We start from the raw sequence: 19,400 nt of genomic DNA, 5'->3' as shown, positions 1-19,400 counted from the left end.
ACTGGCCAGAAGTACACTGCAAGTAGCCTAGGTGAGCTAACAGAGATCAGCGATGAGGGGGGTAACACTGTGGATTAGGCCTTGGTGGAGTTTGCCCAAATTGGACAGAGGCCCAATCCCATGACATCACACATACAATCGGCGACCTCACCTCTGGATTCAACAATAGCATTTAGGGGTTAATTTTCAAAAGGTTTCGGTACATGAAACGGGAAGTTACGTGCATGCGTAAGTAGCATGTACATGTGCTAATGGAAAGAAACTTAATTGATCTCGCTCCAGTTATCTGATACCCATATTTGAAAAAAGCCTTTGTGCTCAAATCTACTAAAAAATGTAAACAAATACACAGATCGATCCAGTAAAGTGCGACCGCGTTTACCCCGCTCCTAACTCGCGTTCTACTCACTTTCCGGCCGCGTTAGCCCTTCCTGCGATACACTATCCCCTTTATCCTACTCCTACCGCGTCCTAAAATCCCCGGGCAACCCCTTCCGCACGCGGCATGTATATTGCATGCAAACGATCGAATTAGCTATTCCCTACCATCCAGTAACGAGCGCTCCAACTATCCCTTTTTTACCCTGCCGTTTTGCTGCGCGTTTAACCTGCTAACTTACCGCCTCTACCCCTACCCCTGCGTTAGAGGCAGGGGTAAGGGTAGGAGGCAAACTTTCCCCCAGCCCCCGCTCTCCTGCCCTGGCCGCGTCCATGGGTGCTGGTCTCCGGGGCAGCCCCAGTCCTCTCCCCTCCTCCCGAAGCAACAAAAGCAAAAAAAAAAAAAAATCGAAAAAAAAAGTTGCAAGAGAGAGAGGGGAGAGAGGACGGGCAATCCTACGCTCGGGATGGCCAGTCCCTCACCCCTCCTCCCGAGGCAAGGCGCGAAAAGCAGCCTTGCTCCGGGAGGAGAGGAGAGAGGACTGGCAGTGTGAAGCGACCAAGCGACTTACTTTTTTTTGCAGCCCTCCGGAGGAGACGGCCATCAGCAGAAACGGATCGTGGCTCCCCTCCCCTGCCTCCCGGCAAAAATGGACGCCTGCACGGGGGAAAGCGGCCCCTGTGCGTGCAATTGGCCGCTCAAGACGTGACGTCACATGCCGTGACGCCAAACGTCGTGACGTCATGTCTTGAGCGGCCAATTGCACGCACAGGGGCCGCTTTCCCCCGTGCAAGCGTCCATCTTCACCGGGAGCAGCGATCCATTTCTGCTGATGGCCGTCTCCTCCTCCGGAGGGCTGCAAAAAAAAGTAAGTCGCTTGGTCGCTTCACACTGCCAGTCCTCTCTCCCCTCCTCCTGGAGCAAGGCTGCTTTTCACGCCTTGCCTCGGGAGGAGGGGAGAGGGACTGGCCATCCCGAGCGTAGGATTGCCCGTCCTCTCTCTCCTCGCTCTTGCTACTTTTTTTTTCGCTTTACACTGCCAGTCCTGTCTCCCCTCCTCCCGGAGCAAGGCTGCTTTCCCGCCTTGCTTCGGGAGGAGGGGAGAGGGCTGACAATCACCCGCCCGCCGGCTCCCGCCTCGATGACAGCCCGCCGGCTACCGCCTCGAACTCGCTCCCGCCTCAAACGCGCGCCCGCCGGCTCCCACCAGTAAGTTAACTTTTTTTACACTTTTGTTTTTTTACACTTTTGTTTTAATTTTCGCCTGCGCCTTGCTTAGGGAGGGGGGGGGGGGGTAACCATCCACTTCCTGGTACCTGTCATTTCAAATGTCAGTTGAAATGACATTTGAAATGACAGGTACCAGCGCACCCAGGATACTGTATAGGCGCTGTATTAAGCGCCTATACAGTAAAATGGGTTGCGCGGGCCTAACCCTTCGCCTAACGCTTCGCAGATGCGGCTTGCATTTGCAAGCAATTTAAATAGAGTATCGAGCGGTATGTGAGCAGGACTGTGCGTGCGGGGAACGAGGGTGCGCCCGGCACTGCCGCACTCTTTCTAACGCGGCCTTGCTGTATCGACCTGAGAGTGATTAGATATAACAAAGCAAGTGGTGTGCATGTATATATCTAAAAGGAGACATTAAAATTGTATAACACTACCAGTTTGTGTGATTACATTTATTAGAAAGAAATGCAGAAAAAATACTCAATTTAGGAAAGAGAAATATTAACCTGAATCAATATACATAAAAAAAAAGACCTCAAATATGTATAATATCTCAAACAGGGAAAGTAATCATATGGATTGGGACTGTAAAATTCCTCCTGTACCCAACAGCCACACATGTCTATCACTCTTCCTTCCACCCCCCACCCCCACCCTACTGTGCAGGTGTAGTCCCTCTCCTCCTCCATTACTACCTCCCCCACCTCAGCTGTTTCACTCCCCTCCCCCACACACGCCCTGCTGCAGGCCTCTCAGGATTACGATGCCTCTTCCTCCTCCTCCAAGGCCTGATCAAGGCTAAAGATCCTCTCCTCATGCCGGAGCCCTGACTGGGCTAGAAATACCTCTTCCTTGACTGCCGAGAAAATCTTTGGAAACCTCGATATATGGAAAAGGTCTGCACATCTTCAAGCAGTACCGATTACTAGCCCAACATGGCAGGGGAGTCCTGAGACATCTTTGTGGAACCACAAGGTATGTAAGCACCTTCTTCAGCTATATAGTAGTTAATGCGGTTGTTGATTCCTCCGAATTAAACAGTAGAAGCTAACTAGAAACACTGGGATAGGCAGGCAATCACTGCGTCTCAGTCGAGAAATGCCAAATTAGAAAGTTCTTTTTGGGATAGCACTATAATATTACTACAATTACAGAAGGAATGATATAGGGCACTTTTACTGTATCCAAAGCTGTTACAGTTAAAAAAAATGTCTTACAAAAACCACATATCATCATTCACATTAAATAGCTTTGGCAAAAACTGTGTGCAAGTTAAAGATCCAATGTGGTTCTTCTTTTAATAGCACTTTATGCCTGTTACACTCTTGCCTGATCTTCCACACTTCTTTTATCCTCATAAATCTCGGTAGAAAAGAAAGTTGTGACTAAGAATATGTGCTTGCCACCGGATTGATGCATCGCCAGCACAGATTTTGGGTCATGCACCCACTCATAAATATCTGAGAATGACCGCCACATGATACAGACAAAAAAAATTAATGTTGAGGGTTGGCAAGATATAGTGTTTACTTTCAAAGCAGCACTTACAGCAAACATAGGTTACCTAGTACAATAAATGGAGTTCTGCTCCTATACCTGTTAGTGGGGGGGAGAAACACTTTTCATTCACAAAGCATGCTGGGATCCTACTACAGTGCAAGGATTAACAGCATGCTTAACCGTGCTTTGGCAGCAGAAGGTAAAAACTCTCTTTGTCAGTACTGTATAGCCCACCGTTTAAGCTTAGGATAATTGCAGTGCTGCACAAGCAATTCAAGTCAACTGATTATGCTGCCATTATTGCAAATCTGATTATTACCTGCGTTGGAGTCTCATGTTAGAGAGTCAAAGAGCTTTAACAAACACGGGCAGCCTATTTCCTATAGGATAATTTGCAGACTGAGGGGGATTTTACAATGGATTTCCAAGGTCATCTCCATGGCATCATCTGTTTGGCCTGGACAGAGAAGCCTGCATAAGCTTGAAAGTCTGTGTGCCCACAGAGAGAGAAGGGTATTTCATGAATTTAGAAAACTACATGCTCAAAAAGTGAAATACTAATTCTTTTCACAAAAGAAAAAATAATATGGGGAAGATGAATGTACATGATGAAAGGAAAGGGGAAACGGGTATTCCCTTGGCTGACCCTGGCATTTAAAAGAGTGTCAGCTGAGGAGATGATACTGTACACACGACCTTCACCTGGACTTTCTCCAATTCCATCAAGTATAGTTTTCAAACAAAACTTCTAAACCTATACAAAAGGTTTTACAACAGATTAAGATTGAAATCTTTTACCTTAGTGCATGAATGCAGTATATTACTCGAGGGATGTTTTTCCGATCATACACGTCGGTCGTCTCTGGATAAAATATCTAAAAGAGAGGAACAGCATATCCTCAAAAGTGATTAACCAGCCTAGCAACATGTAATAAAAACCATTTCTTTTGTACTCATGCATAAACTCGCTGCTAGAACAATCAGCTATGTTAAACCGTACAGCAAGTACCATTACACCCATTTTATTCAAAGCAACTTTTATTGTACTGTATAATCTCAGAAATGACACACAGAATATTTGTACACAAATATTCCACATGGAAGCTTAGTGTTTAACTGCTGTGAACTGCATTTCCTTTGTGCGTTCTACCAAAGAACATGGTGTAACAATCTTATGCAGCTTGGAGTAGACTATATTCATTTCCCACCGAACACCCAATTAGATTGGTGAAAACCTCAGAAACCGTAGCTAAATGAAATTTATTTTCATAACTATAAGTTTCTTAAGCAGGTGTACTAAAGTGCTTTCCCCATTTTATGCCTAAGGAGAAAAAAAAAAAAGGATTAGTATATCTGGCCCAGTTGTGTTGAAATATTTAATGTGTGGCATACTACTATGCTTCAGGAACCAAACCCAGGTTAGTAATATACTCTTGTTATAGGTGTTGGATTAACAGCATTGGAAACAGAACTGAAAACATAAGCAGTACAAGCAGTAGCTGTGCATGTACTCTCTATCCTGCCTTGTTTCAGAGAGACCACCACTAGGGCTGAGAGAGTAATCCAGTTTCTAGGCCCATTCGATCCTCTCTCTCTCTCTCCACAAAGTATGTCAACTGGTGACAATTGTACTGGTAATTTTTAAAATTTGAATAACTAGGCTCAGAAATAGATCAAAACTATAAAATTATTTCACATAGACCAGGGCCTTCCAAAAACCCATCTGGTGACACCACAGCAAGTCAAGGTTTCAATATATCCACAATGAATATATGGCATGAACTAAACTGGCATTTTCGGGCACCTAGTAAATGACAGTCTACCTCACGCATATCCATTGTGGCTATCCTGAAAACACAACTGGTGTGGGATCACCAGGGAAGGATAAGAAAGCCCTGACAGACCTTCAAATGTTTCTGAGGAAATGGATTGATGACAGGCCACTATTAAAATAGTCTGGCTTTCAGAATGTGCTTTAGTGCAGAATTCTAGTAGGCCCTACAGAAAACTGAATTCTTTATACGGGACTAATAGGAATCATGCCCATAGATGAGAATGTACATGAAAACACATGATCATCATCATATTTAAACAATTGTTATGATAGTCCAAAAGACTGCATTACAACCTGCAAACACTGAAAGTAAGAAACCACTAATATACAAATTATTTACAAACGTATTTGGAATAATATGCATATAAAAAAAAAAGACTGTTGCTTGTTTAACATTCTCTTCATATAACATACGTTTACACTTAAGTAAAATATATGTAGTCATTAAGACTTTAGCTTACCTGAACACTTTCATGAAACAATCATTCACATTTTAACTAAACCTTCTGGAGGCTGCAGTGTTTTATTTACGTAGTTTTGTATACAGACATTCATTTAGAAAAACATCACATTGGTTTCCATTTAACATAACTTAGCAACAGAGCTTTACAATTGTCAAAAATTAAAGAACAAGGAGATTGATAAGCACAGCTAGTAGAAAACTAGGTTGTTAAATATTACACTTGTATAACAATTTGAGAAACAACAAAGTTGGTTGAAAAATTGAGTAAATACAGGGAACTGAGATTAGGGAGTTATAGCGAAGAAGGTACAAAGTGTTTGCTAAATAAAGCTAATTGAAAACTAGGTGGAAAAAGCATAATTATCAATTGGGTAACATACAATTGAAGAATAAGGAGGAAAGGAGAATATTGGTGAAAAAAAACTAGTTGACAATTAGGTTGCTTAAATGTAATAATAGTATAACATTTGGAGAGAATAGCATCTGGTAAGAAATTGGATAACATGGGGTATTGCAATCAGGTAACCATAGTGACCAGAGTAGAAAAATAACTAATGCTGAGGTAGAATACAATTGCAGAAAGTGGGAGTTCAGTGCTGACACTGGAGAAGCAGGGGGGGGGGGGGGGGGGGATAAATATGGAGATCAAGGAGTTGAAGTCTATTGCAGGGTGCAGGGGGTGGTGAATCAAGAGAAGGCTTGTATGAACAGTGTTGTCTAATCTCTGTCCAATTCTCTGGACTGAAGATAGTTTGCTCAGCTCAAGGCAAAATTGACAACAATTAAATGAGCCTCTCACCACAACTCCCCATATCCACAGTCCACCAAGTCTGTCCTAGCTCCCATAGAAGATCTCAAAAACAAGGAACAGATGTTTAATGGTGGGTCAGAATGATAAGGGCCAGGTCAGAAACATCACCCAAGCAATACCATTCCACAAGTCCTTCATGGGGGTGACAGAAAGATGTTTTTAGTAGAAAGAGATTAAACTGGAGGCCCACTGTTAAAGACAGCTACAAAAAATAGCAACAAAGGATCCTAGAGGAGGAGGAGGAGAAGGGAAAGGAGGAAAAAGTCTTTTGAAAATAAGACTTGCCATACTGGGTCAGACCAAGGGTCCATCAAGCCCAGTATTCTGATTCCAAGAGTGGCCAATCCAGATAGATTCCAAGCTGCTTATCCCAAAAACAAGCATTTGGATACCTGCAACTCCACTTTAATAATGATTTATGGACTTTTCCTACAGGCACTTATCCAAACAGCTTTTAAATACACAATCCTCTTGTGATTTAACAACTTTGAATAATTTTGTGTCATTGGCAAATTTGATCGCCTCACTCAATCCCATTTCCAGGTCATTTATAAATGTATTAAAAAGCAGATGTCCCAGAACAGATCCCTGGGGTACTCCCCTCTATTTACCTTTTTCCACTGGGAAAATTTACCATTTAGCCCTACTTTCTGGTTTTTTTATCTTTTAATCATAAGCCTTCATTCTCTCCAGGGTTCTTCCTCCATTTTATAAGCCCTCTTCCTTCCATCTAGCCCAGTAATTGCTGAAAACATTTCCTGGCCAGGGGCCACAGACTGTATCTCCTTCCACAGTCCAGTATATGTGCACTTTAAGTCTGACCTCTTAAGTTTCAGCATTGGGCAATAGCTGGGACCTTCTCTGCCTGAAGGCTGAGAATGCTGTCTCTCCATGGCACCCCTTGCCTGCAGCTGACTTGGGAATTAAAGCCAGCTCTCCCGTGAGGTTCAGTTCAGTGCTGCCAATGAACCAGCTTGCCTGCCTTTAGTCAGAGTCATCCATGAGATATGAAAGGGAAGGTGCTGCTGGTGGAAGATTTTAATCTGCCAAATGCCGACTGGCGCACTCCTGCTGCAGAAACCAAAGCAAAATATCCCCGTTTCTCAACAAGAAGCTTTACCAAGACTCACACAAGACGGAGCAACATTAGACTTAATACTTTCATAGGGGAAAGGATTTTTTCTTTTTGGCCCAACAGTTGCTTCTTTCTCTTCCAGCTTAATTGGTACTGGTGCTTGGGTTTTGGCTTTGAGTGCATTCATTCACAACTACCTGTGTTTTTCCTGTATTTTAAGACTCCCACTATTTCTAGTGTGCTCATTGCAGACGGAGGGGGCGAGTCCTGCATCATGGCTCCTTCCTGATACCTCTGTCATGGGCTCTCAATCGCACCAGATGTTGCCCTTATTAAGGAGTGGGAATATCCTCAGGTAGCTGAGAATGAAGGCTCATGGCCTGCGATCCTAGTCCCAGTTCTGAATGAGCTGGAACCCAAAAGTAGGAGGAAATGACTGCCTCGCCTCCCCCCACCCAAAACTGGGATTAACACATTTTTCTCAAATGGATCTTCTGTTCCTTCTTCCACCTCCCTAGATAAGGGGAAGGTGGTACTCAAAGAGAGTGCTGATAAACAGTGTAATACATCTTTTATACATTTTAAATATAAAAAAAAATTATAAGTATTCTGGATCCAGTTGGTAAATCTGTGCAGAGGAAGGAAGCCCCTGTGCGACGGGGAAATAAATCCAACTAAACCTGGGAGCAGAATGATGAGTAGGTAAAATAATCAGAAATGTATTTGCCTTTATTTTTTGACCTGGTACTTTTTTCCTGCTCCTTTCAGCTTCCTGATTTCTTTGTCTCCCTCAGTTTTACCAGGTATTGTTCCCTGAGTTCCTCTTTTTGGGATCCTTTATTCTTCCAAAGTGATGTTCCTTTTGCTTTTATTTTTTTCAGCCACATCCTTTGAGAACCAGATTGGTTTCATTCTCCTCTTACTTTTGTTTACTTTTCTAAACATAGATTTGTTACCTTTGTAATAGCTTCTTTTAATTTAGCCCACTATTGTCCCATCTCACCCATTATCTCCCAGTCTTCTAGTTCTTACTCCAGGAACATCCCCATTTCAACAAAGTCTGTTTCAGAAATTCAAAACTCGGGTCTTCGTGCGACTTTCTCTTATCTTATTTTCAATATCAAACCATACAGTCTGATGATTACTGGTGCTCAGGTGGACACCTACTTGGACATTAGAAATATTCCCATTTGTGAGCAGCAGGTCGAGTATCACACTCTCCCTCATGGGATGCATTACCATTTGTTTGAGCAGAGCTCCTTTGAGGGAATCCACTCTCTATCTCTCCACTTTTTGCAGCTTCTGCAGAAGGGATACTCCAATCTACATTTGGCAAATTAAAATCTCCAATGAGCAATACTTCTCCCTTACTTCCCACCTTTTGGATGTCTTCGACCAGATCTCTGTCTAGCTCTTCTATCTGAATTGGAGGCCTATAGACCACACCTATGTAAATGGAAGTACCATTTTCTTTTTTTTAGGACAGCACATAATGCTTCTACCCTAGCCCATGTCCCTTGCATTTCAGTTAGTTGGACATGGTTTTTGACATAAGGCGCAATTCCGCCTCCTTTTCTGTCCTCTCTATCCTTCCTTAAATTATAGCCTGGGATGGCAGAATCCCAATCATGAGATTGTGTGAACAAGTTCTCTGTAACAGCAACAATATCCAAGTCTTCTTCTACCATTAGAGCTTGCAGGTCTGAGATTTTATTGCCCAGACTTTGAGCATTTCTGCTCATAGCTCTCCATCTTTTCTCCCTCAGTTTGCTGCTCTTTCTGGACATTTTATCTGCTCTATTCAGCACAATTTTGTTGGTTTCTTCCCCATTTCTTGGAGATGTCGAGGGTGACATTCCAAGTTCTTTCTACCACCCGCACCCTCTAGTTTATGTGTCTTATGGTGTACGATCTGAATTTTTCACTTAGGATCTTTTATCCTGCCTCAGACAGATTTCATCCATCTTTGACATAGAGCCTTTTACTGTTCCATACATTGGCTCCAGCCTCCAATATATCCAAAATTTTCTTCCTTACATCATGTTTTGAGCATTGATGTTATCGATATAGCTTAGCCTCTCCTTCCCCTTTCCATGTACAGGTAACTCTTCAGAAAAGGCAATAGTTTTCGCCATGTGCCTAATCTGCTTCCTCAGAGCCTGGGAATCTCTCTGTACCACTTGTATGCCATTACCAGCAAGGTTGTTGGCTCCCAGATGGTCGATAATGTCAAATTCATAGTCCTTACTTTCTTCATTGATTGCATTGACTATCTGATTTGCACTTCTACCAGCTGAGGAACTCGGAAGGCATTTAACTATAGTGTTTGCCTTGAAAATACTTCCTAAATTAGTGTTTCTGATGACTGAGTCTCCCAACACAATGAGCTTTTTCTTATGGTTTTTGGTTTTGTTATGATCATTTCTGGGGCTGATTTTAAAAGCCTTACGTGCGTAGGGGGGAGGGGGTTATGCGCGCCGGGCCTATTTTAGAAAGGCCCGGCGATGCGCGTAAAGCCCTGGGATGCATCTAAGTTCTGGGGCTTTACTAAAGGGGAGGGGCAGTCCAGGGCGGGGCCAGAGGTCTCTGACATAGCGGCCATTGCTGCTTTGTTGGAGGATTGCATGCTGGCAGGTTGCCGACGCGTGCAACTTGCAGATAAGACAAGGGTCTGGGGAGGGACGGGGGAAGACTGATAGCAACACAGCACAAATATGCAATATCAAATTTACTTAGGGAATAGCCACTGCTATTAATTGCATCAGTAGCATGGGATCTTCTTAGTGTTTGGGTAATTGCCAGGTTCTTGTGGCCTGGTTTGGCCTCTGTTGGAAACAGGATGCTGGGCTTGATGGACCCTTGGTCTGACCCAGCATGGCAATTTCTTATGTTCTTATGATGTGATAAACAACTCTGCTCCCAATACAATTACTTCCAGGGCGTCAGAGGAATTGAAGAAAAGTGTTTTTTGTTTTATAACTACCAATTTAGCAGTAAAACTCTTCATTGATAGGCAGAGAAACATTGCTACTTGCTTTGTGCACATCTAAAGTTGCACTAGGCCACAGTTACAATATACTTTTAAATATTCTATATTTACATGGGTAAATCTGCCATCTGAAAGCTTCCCTCCTCCACTCCCACGTTTACAGGCGGAGCTCCCAGAGTGGGGGGAAAAGTACAGGTGGAAATAGCATTTTCAAATCTATGCATGTATTTTTCCAGCAAAAGTCTATCTGCACAAAACATGCAATGCAGGAGTCCCTGGGAATTTTGTATCCAAGGAAAGTTTCAAAGTGAAAGCTTTAACACTGACCTCTACAAAGAAATAAAAAATGAGAAGGAAAAAAAAAATCGCAGAATGACTTTTCTAATCAGCTTCCAGGACATTACTGATCTACAACCACACTGCATTTAAAACAAAATCGCTACACTATTTAAATAGTTATATATTTGGTCACGTTGAAGGATACTCACAACCATCTCTGATAGCACAAGATACCAGCATGATAATCCAGAGGATGGGGAAAAAGTACTGCACATATCCATACCTAATTCTGAAGCAGTGTTAAAAGAAAAACAAAAAACCCTCCAAACCAACCCTAACTACAGCAAGAAGCATCAATCCCAGGATTAGCACTTTCTCCCAGAGTTTTCAATCTTATCATATGCATGAGCCCTCCTCAAAAGTACCCATTTTTCCTTTGAAGGTGGGCAGTGTGTATCCCTGACTGTATCCTTTTTCAAACTGGTACATCATTTCAACACCAATTAACACATTCTGTTCTCTGAAAGGGGTAAGATCCAGGAGTAAAAACTGGCAAGATCCCTATAATGTACCAAATTACCAAGCCCACAACGAATATAAACAAAATAAGAAATCCTATCCCAAGTAAAAATCAAACTTATAGGCCAAAAATGCTTTTAAGGAAAGTGGACCGTCATTCCATGAACCATTCTTCAACAGACTCAGTCAAGTTTGCATATTTAGTCAATCCACACACATTTTTCAGGCTGAATGATGAGATTGAGTGGTACATGAATTAAATTTTTTAAATTTTCACTGGCACTGAAGACTTGCTAGCATATGTTTTCCTCTTTCAAATTTTGTACTCTCTGCAATTAAGTTTGGACATGTCCTTCCAGCCAATTAAGTACTTTTCAGTGATGCAATGCATTTCGATAACATGCACCCTGCTAACCCATTTTAAATTATGCATTTTGTTCTATTCACAACAAAAGTCTCATTCGCAAAACATTAAATGCACGTCCCTGGCCATTGCTGAAAGATAATTTACGTGATCCCCTGACGCTTGAGTTCTTACTCAAGACATGGATCCATGTCAGAGTTTGAGCTAAGAACTAATTTTAGTTGAATAATTAAAAAAATATTGAAAAATGTGTGTGCCATGATAGATACTATTTTGGATCTATAATTAAACATACAAATCCAATTGAGTCTACTGAGGTACAATGGTCCACTTGCCTACAAAACATTTTAGGCCTATAAGTTTGGTTTTTACTTGGAAAGAACTTCCTATTTTGTTTACATACACAGAGTTCTGCCATATATTTAAATCACTCCTAATTATTTTGTTTTGGTAAGAAACACAGCCCCAGCTTCAACAGCCTTTTGGGTTGTTGAAGCTTGTATTTTCCATTTCTGATCTTCATGGCTCTTTCTTGCACATTTGCTAATGTTGTCATGTATTCTTTCAGGATGGATGCCCAAAATTGAATCCTACATTCCAGATGTGGCTTGACAAGGGACTTATACCTTTATTCATTTTTAAAAGGAACATTGCAAAAAAATGTTTAATGTAAGTCTTCAAATGAAAAATAAATGCTTACCTTGGGTAGACCAATGGATTCCATGGCTCTTAACCACTGCACTGTGTTATCTGTGTGTCGAAAATGAAGACCCGATTGCTATTTGGAAAAAAAAAATATAAAATTCACTAGTTAACACACACGAGAAAAAGTTTATTTTCCACAAATTCCTTACTGTTTGTTTCTCTCTTAAATAAAGGTTCTTTTCCTCATGCAAAATGTTAATCTGTCTCAGTAAGAACCCCATGTGAAAAATCTCTAGTGGATGAAGGAGACATTACCCTAGATTTGTGCTATCTTACCTTGAAAGAAGGATGCAAATCCCATGCACTTAGCAACTGAACATGTGGTAGAAGAGCTGGGTTTGAAAATATAAGTTTTATTTCTCAACAGAATCTCTAGAGATTTTTGGAGGTGACTCACGAGCATTTTATCATACATCGAGGGGTGGAAGTCATGCCAAATTCTTTTTTGTATTCATCTCCTAATTGTTTTGAGATCCCATCAGTGTACATGGTCAACTGGGCAGAATATAAGAAAGTCTTAATGAAAAGCATTTGACAGGTCAGAATTTTACATGCTGAAAGATGAAAAGAGACTGAAAAAGTGGGGCTAGCCTGTGGAACAGATTAGGTTACAGGTCGAAGAACTGCCTGATGTTTCAGACAGTGGTAGTTTATTGTAATTTTCTGGGAGATCAGGTGAGAAAGTGATTAGAGATGACTAAAGTATGATCAGAGAAAGCACAGTGTTCAATAGAAGAGTTGTTAGTTACCAAGTCAAGTGTGGAATAAGTGGCAGAGAAGATAAACCAGATTATCCCAAGATTCATGCACAGGAGGGAAACTAATATAGAATGGATCTCAAGGACTGTCAACATAGATACTGAAATTACCAACTCAGATGATATTTGATGCAAAGAGCAGATAGACGATCTGAAAATTTGGAGCAATTGTGACTGATTTGATGAAAATTTGGGTGTTCAAAGGAACAAAATAATAAGATGACAAAAATGCATCTGAATGCAGCACTAGCTATAATAGCCACATTGCCATCATACTCTAATATATGAGACTATTTATGGAGAATAGTTTTAGAGAGTGGATCAGAAAGAGAATTGGAATAGGGTTGTCCAAAACAAGAACATGGACAATATGGAAGGAAGTAAGTAAGTAGGCAACTACTGTAGTCTAAAGAAATGAAAATTTCCTTGCTATCATTTTCTACTCTGTGAGCATCTATTAAAAAAAAAAAAAGTCAGGACCTCTGGGGTTATAACTGCTTCGGGAATGTAAAGGAATCAGCAGCAAAAAGCACAAGGATTCACTATCACAGGGGTGCCCAAGTACTGTCCTCAAGAGCCACAAACAGGCCAGTTTTTCATGATACCCACAATGAATATGCATGAGATAGAGTTGCATACAATGGTGGCAGCGCAAGCAAATGTCTCTCATGTATATTCACTGTGGATATTTTGAAAACCTGGCCTGCTTGCGACTTTCAAAGACTGGAGTTGGCAAAAATCAGCCCCAGGAAAGCCAGGGAGCCACATGGGATGTCGAAAAAGAAAAAAAATGAAATGGCCGCCATGGTAAAAATAAGGCAGGGAGGAAAAAAAAAAAAAACGTCCTTGGAGGTTCTTACCAGGGCTGAAACTCTCCCCTACTCTTCAGGGGTCTGCCTAGCTCTGCACCACCGGGCAGACTGATTTACCCCAGGAGCCACAGTGAACAGGGAACTTGGAGCTTTTTCTTTTTTTTTGTTTGTTTGTTTTTTTAAACACAAAAACTTCAATTTCTAGTAACAGAAAAAAATAAAGCCTAAGCTAAGAATAATAGAAAAAAATCCCCAAAGGGGCTACTTCCCTGTACCGCAGACACTGAGGGGAGCCTTTGGGTCGCTGAGGGAGCCAGTCCCCTGGCTATCAGAGGACCCCGAACCACAAGGGCTACCAACGCCAGGGGTAACCAAACCCCCCCCCCCCCCCCCGTTTGCCTGGCTCTACCTGAGGGATGGCCCAGACACTGAACCTAGCATCTCAGGGAGCAAGAAAAATCCATCTCACAGAGCTGCAGGTATACACGACCACCATCTGCTGGAGCCAGAGAAATACTGATGAGCTGCAGGTGGCACACTTGGGATACCAGTGCCTCGAAGCTTTGCTCTCTGACTCCATCTGCTGGTGGGAGTGCATAACCCCACTCGCCTGGACTGATCTGGGTATGTACAGGAATGACAATTAAACCAGCTGATTGGCTGTTTCCATGATATTAACATTTTTACATCTATGTCTATTACGTAGATAGTTCATGGATAGTAGAGTTTTAATCATAAATTGTAAACAGGTTTTTTGTGTATTTATGGTTGCATAATTTCACCTGTGCTGTTTATGTAACACTTTAAAAATTAAATCAGCAAAAGGATTATAGAAAAAAATTTACTATGAAACAAAAGGCCAAAATCTATTATGAACGCATGAACATAAGATATGCCATACTGGGTCAGACCAAAGGTCCATCAAGCCCAGTATCCTGTTTCCAACAGTGGCCAAGCCAGGTCACAAGTACCTGGCAAGTACCCAAACATTAAATAGATCTCAAGCTACTAATTCCTTATTAATTAATAGCAGTTTATGGATTTTTCCTCTAGGAACTTATCCAAGCCTTTTATAAATCCAGTTACACTAACTGCTGTAACCACATCCTCTGGCAATGAATTCCAGAGCTTAACTATGCACTGAGTGAAAAAGAATTTTATTTTATTATTTTTATATACAGACATTCGATCTGAGATATCATGTCTGTTTACATTTAGGTACTGTAGGTATTTCCCTATCCCCATAGGGCTTACAATCTAAGTTGTTGTACCTGAGGCAATGGAGGGTAAAGTGACCTGCCCAAGGTCACAAGGAGCGACAGCAGGACTCAAACCCTGGTCTCCTGGTTCCTAGCCCACTGCTCTAACCACTAGGCTATTCCTCCTTTACTTGCTAACTTCATGGAGTGCCTCCTGGTTTTTCTATTCTCTGAGAGAGTAAATAATTGATTTATATTAACCTGTTCAAGTCATTTTATGATTTTGTAGACCTCTATCATATTCCATTTCTCAGACATCTCTTCTCCAAACCAAAAAGCCCTAACCTCTTTAACCTTTCCTCATAGGGAAGCCATTCCATGCCCATTATTTTGGTCACCCTTCTCTGCACTTTCTCCAGTGTAACTATATATTTTTTCAGATGTGGCAACCAGATTTGCACACAGTATTCAAGATGTGATCTCACCATGGGGCTTTACAGAGGCTTGATGACATCCACCATTTTATTTGCCATTCTCTTCCTAATAATTCCTAACATTCTGTTTGCTTTTTTGACTGCCACAGCACACTGGACTGACAATTTCAATGTATGACGCCTAGATCTCTTTCCTGGATGGTAACTCCTAAGACAGAACCTAACATTGGTTAACTATAGCAAGGGTTATTTTTCCCTATATGCATCACCTTGCACTTGTCCACATTAAACTTCATCTGCCATTTGGACGAACAATCTTCCAGTCTAGCAAGGTCCTCCTGCAATTTATCCCAATCAGCCTGTGATTTAACTACTCTGAATATTTTTTTTTTATCACCTGAAAATTTGATTACTTACCTAGTCATAATGCTTTCCAGATTATTCATAAATATATTAAAAAGCACCGATCCATGTCTGGGCTACCCTTTTGTTCCTTGCTTTGGATGATTATTACTGGGGAAGCAGTATATAAAATGATTTTAATTAAAATATATAAATTGCTCTAGTTTACTAGTCTAAATCCATCCCTCTTGAGATACTGTGCTCTCCCGCTTCAAGGGCAAAGGTGGCAATAAGTGATGGAGTTTCTAGTGTTCACAGGAGAATCACAAGATGTTTTCATCAAGAGTAGGAACTAGAAAATGGAATTCTCCTTCCTGCCGAGTCTCCCACAAAAGTAACGGGATCTGTAACCCACTCGGTCTCGCGGGGTAAAGGGGGAAGGCAGAATCTGAAAACAGTAATCAGACTGAATCAAAATGAGCACAAATTAATTTTAAGATCGGTCTTAGCTCCTATTTCCCCAGGACTAGAGCAGCTCTGCTCAACATGTCTGCTTGCAAGTTTGATGCAAATTCTTGATAGGTTGACCAGATTGTTTTGCTCACATCAGTACCTCAATTGTTTGCTCAACTACTTACTGCCACCAAATTGTCTAGTATGATTCTCACATCCTGCAGATCCACACAGCATGACCAAATCATAGATCAAAGGGATTCCATCCCGCGGTGCTAAACAAACAGTTTCTTTAGGTCTGCAATGAGCCAGAAAACCACAACATTTTTGGACTAGAAAGTAAATGAAATAAACCCTTCTATCTTTTTGCATCACAGGATCAGGGCACTATATAGCCTGCATTCTCACAAGCTGAACCAGAATGTGCCATTCCTTTTTCTTGGAGGATTCTCAAAATCATAAGGCCCCCTTGAAAGATTTCAGAATTTTACAAAATAACCTTTTTAAATGTTGTCAAGGATTTGTCCCCTCTGCCTTCCTCTGTAATAAGGGCCTCCCCTTTCTTCAAACGCCTTCTCTAATTAAGAATTTATAGTTGTTGATCTTTTATCCCTAAAGACACAACAAATTTACCTTCTCAGAAAATCTGTCAAAAGAAGCAGAGATTGTCTGCTCAGGTTCAAATCTGTCCTGTGGCAAGAGGGTCTTTTTCCGCTTGCCCGCTTCCTCGACCAGTTTTTCAAAGTGAGGACCTCAAGAGAGATCTCAGGCAAGTAGTTCTTAGAAGAAGCATCTAGCGCAGTTCTCAAGACACATCCAGCAAGACTGGTATTCAGGATATCCACAATGAAAATGCTTGAGAGGTTTGTCTATAACTGAGGCAGTGCATGTGAACCTCTCTCATGCATATTCATTAGGGAGATCTCAGGACACAGCAGAAGGCCTTAGGGGAGGCTTCAAATGAAGCAGATCTTACATGAACTGTACAAGTATAGAAATGGGATTACCCTCTACATCATCATGATATACACAAAACTCCAAAAACACATCCTCCAAGAGTTAGAGTGGTTTTAGAATCAACCTCTCAACATCCAGGCTGTGAACAGGGCTTGGAGGTTGGGATGTCACAACCTGCTCCGAACCTGAGTGACGAGATCCGGGGAATACTCCAGTCTGATTGGTTTCCTGATGGATATCTTGCTAGATCAGCCTCAGCAAACAAGGGGCTATGAAAATCATAGTCCCTTTGTCTCATGAAGCTTCAAACAAAGTTTTCACCACCAGGGGAGGTGGCGAATACACGTACAGGAGACCCACGTACCAATAGTGGGCAAAGGTGTCTGAGGCTGAACTGCCATGTGTCTTGTACAGGGAGCAAACCTGAGGAACCTTCCTAGTCCAGATACATGGCCCTGAGCACTATCCAATGGGAGAGAGCCCAAACCATATCTGGACTGCTTCCTGACTGAGGAGGTAAGATCCCTTACCTCCCTGCTTGTTGACATACTACATGGCCACTTGAACGTCGGTTTGTATCAGCAAAATTCTGTTGGAGAGCCAATCTCTGAAAGCCCATACAGCTACTTGATCACCTAGATCTCCAAGAAATTGATTTGACAATATTGTTCCTGAGCAGGCCATAGATCCTGGGTGTAGAGCCCATCGACATGAGCCTCTCAGCCCAGGATAAATGCATCCGTCATTAGCACACTTTGGACCAGAGGACTTTGGAAGGATATTCCCCGTTCCAGTTTGGATTTTCTCACCACTAAGGCAAGGAGTCCCAGAGGGATGGCGTGATGCAGATGTAGTCCCATAGATCCAGATTGGCTTTTCACCACTGAGACCTTAGGGACCATTGGGTTCATTGCACGTGCAAACATGCCAAGGGAGTAACATACTGATGCAGCCATGCTGCCCAACAGTCTCAACATGTGCCACACCAAAACCTGCTAGCTCACTTGGATCTCTACCACAACGGCCATCAGATTGCTGGCCCACTGACAGGACAGGAAGGCTTTGGCCTGAGCCGTGTCTAGCAGGCCTACAATGAAATCCAATTTCAGTGACTGGCTGAGATGACTTGGGGTAGTTGATGATGAACCCTAGCAATGCCAGCAGCCGGATGGTCGAGCACATGGACTCCACGGCCCTTGCCTAGGAAGTGCTCTTGACCAGCCAATTGTCCAAATAGGGGGAAAACATGGTCTCCCAAGGTATGAAAGTGCACAACCACCATGGTTAAGCATTTTATGAAGACACGTGAGGATGATGCTAGCCCAAACAGCAGAACACGGTACTGGAAGTGCTGTTTTCCCACGACGAATCTGAGATACTTTCAGTGATGGGGAAGATCTCTATGGGAGTGTAAATATCCTATAGATCGAGAGCACAGCTAATCCTCTTTATGTAAGAAGGGGGATCAAGGTATGTAGGAAAACAAACTTTTTTTCAGAAACCTGTTCAAAGCTCTCAGTTCTTGGAGGAGATAGAATCCACCTGTTTTCTTTGGAATCAGGAAGTACTGGGAGTAGAATCCCCACTCACTTTGCCCTGTTAGAAGAGGCTCAACTACTCTGGCCGTTAAGAGGCAGAAGGGCTCCATGAGAAGTACCTCCTGCTGTACTACTGGCCCCCAAAAATGACTTGGAGGGGAGCAATTTGGAGGGGTGTTCAGATTTAATTTGTACCCTCAGCGGACAATGGCCAGAACCTGCTGGTCCAAGGTTATACTGGGCCACTGATTTGCAAAAAAACTGCAACCTTCCCTGACCAGAGGGTCCATCATCCTTGGTATGGCAGACGTGGCTATTAGGGTTGCCAACATTTCCATAGACTAGGACTGGACACTTGAGGACGGGGTGGGTGGGGGAATGGTACCCCTTCATTTGCATAAATTTTAGATCCTGCCAGTGAACTGGCAAACATTGTATCTATGTATCTGCAGAACCACTGGGAGCTGACGGCTGTGCTGTGCACCATCTCCTCTCCCAATGCTGTCCAATCACAGCATGGGAAAGGAGGCAGGGGGCGCTGAGAAATGGCTTAGAGCGTGCTTGGCCTTCTTGAGAGCGGATTCAACCACCACCAATTCGTGGGGCATCTGATGCTTATCGAATCCAAGAACCTTCTGAATGAAATAAATAATGTCCTGCCTGTTAATAGGAGGAACTGAGAGGAGGTGTTCCCACATACTCAACAGTAACTCCACAAGGATCTTGTGTACAGTTCCCTCTAAGCTGAGCATGTGAACA

The 19,400-nt window shown here is 42.4% G+C and overlaps 1 protein-coding gene across 2 annotated transcripts in view; it reads right to left on the bottom strand.

The window, feature by feature from the left end:
* The window catches only part of IQGAP2 (IQ motif containing GTPase activating protein 2), a 604,286-nt gene that overhangs the window by 280,685 nt on the left and 304,201 nt on the right, over nucleotides 1-19,400 (bottom strand). For both annotated transcript variants that reach the window (XM_029575244.1, XM_029575253.1), the window contains exons 4-5: nucleotides 12,144-12,221; nucleotides 3,908-3,984 (exon numbers count right to left, since the gene is read on the bottom strand). In XM_029575244.1, the coding sequence (XP_029431104.1) occupies nucleotides 3,908-3,984; nucleotides 12,144-12,221 (155 nt within the window). The remainder of the gene's footprint in view (nucleotides 1-3,907; nucleotides 3,985-12,143; nucleotides 12,222-19,400) is intronic.

The sequence above is a fragment of the Rhinatrema bivittatum genome, chromosome 1 (assembly GCF_901001135.1).
Source record: "Rhinatrema bivittatum chromosome 1, aRhiBiv1.1, whole genome shotgun sequence".
In the NCBI taxonomy this organism is placed as follows: domain Eukaryota; kingdom Metazoa; phylum Chordata; class Amphibia; order Gymnophiona; family Rhinatrematidae; genus Rhinatrema; species Rhinatrema bivittatum.
This window is presented reverse-complemented; position numbering and strand designations above follow the sequence as displayed.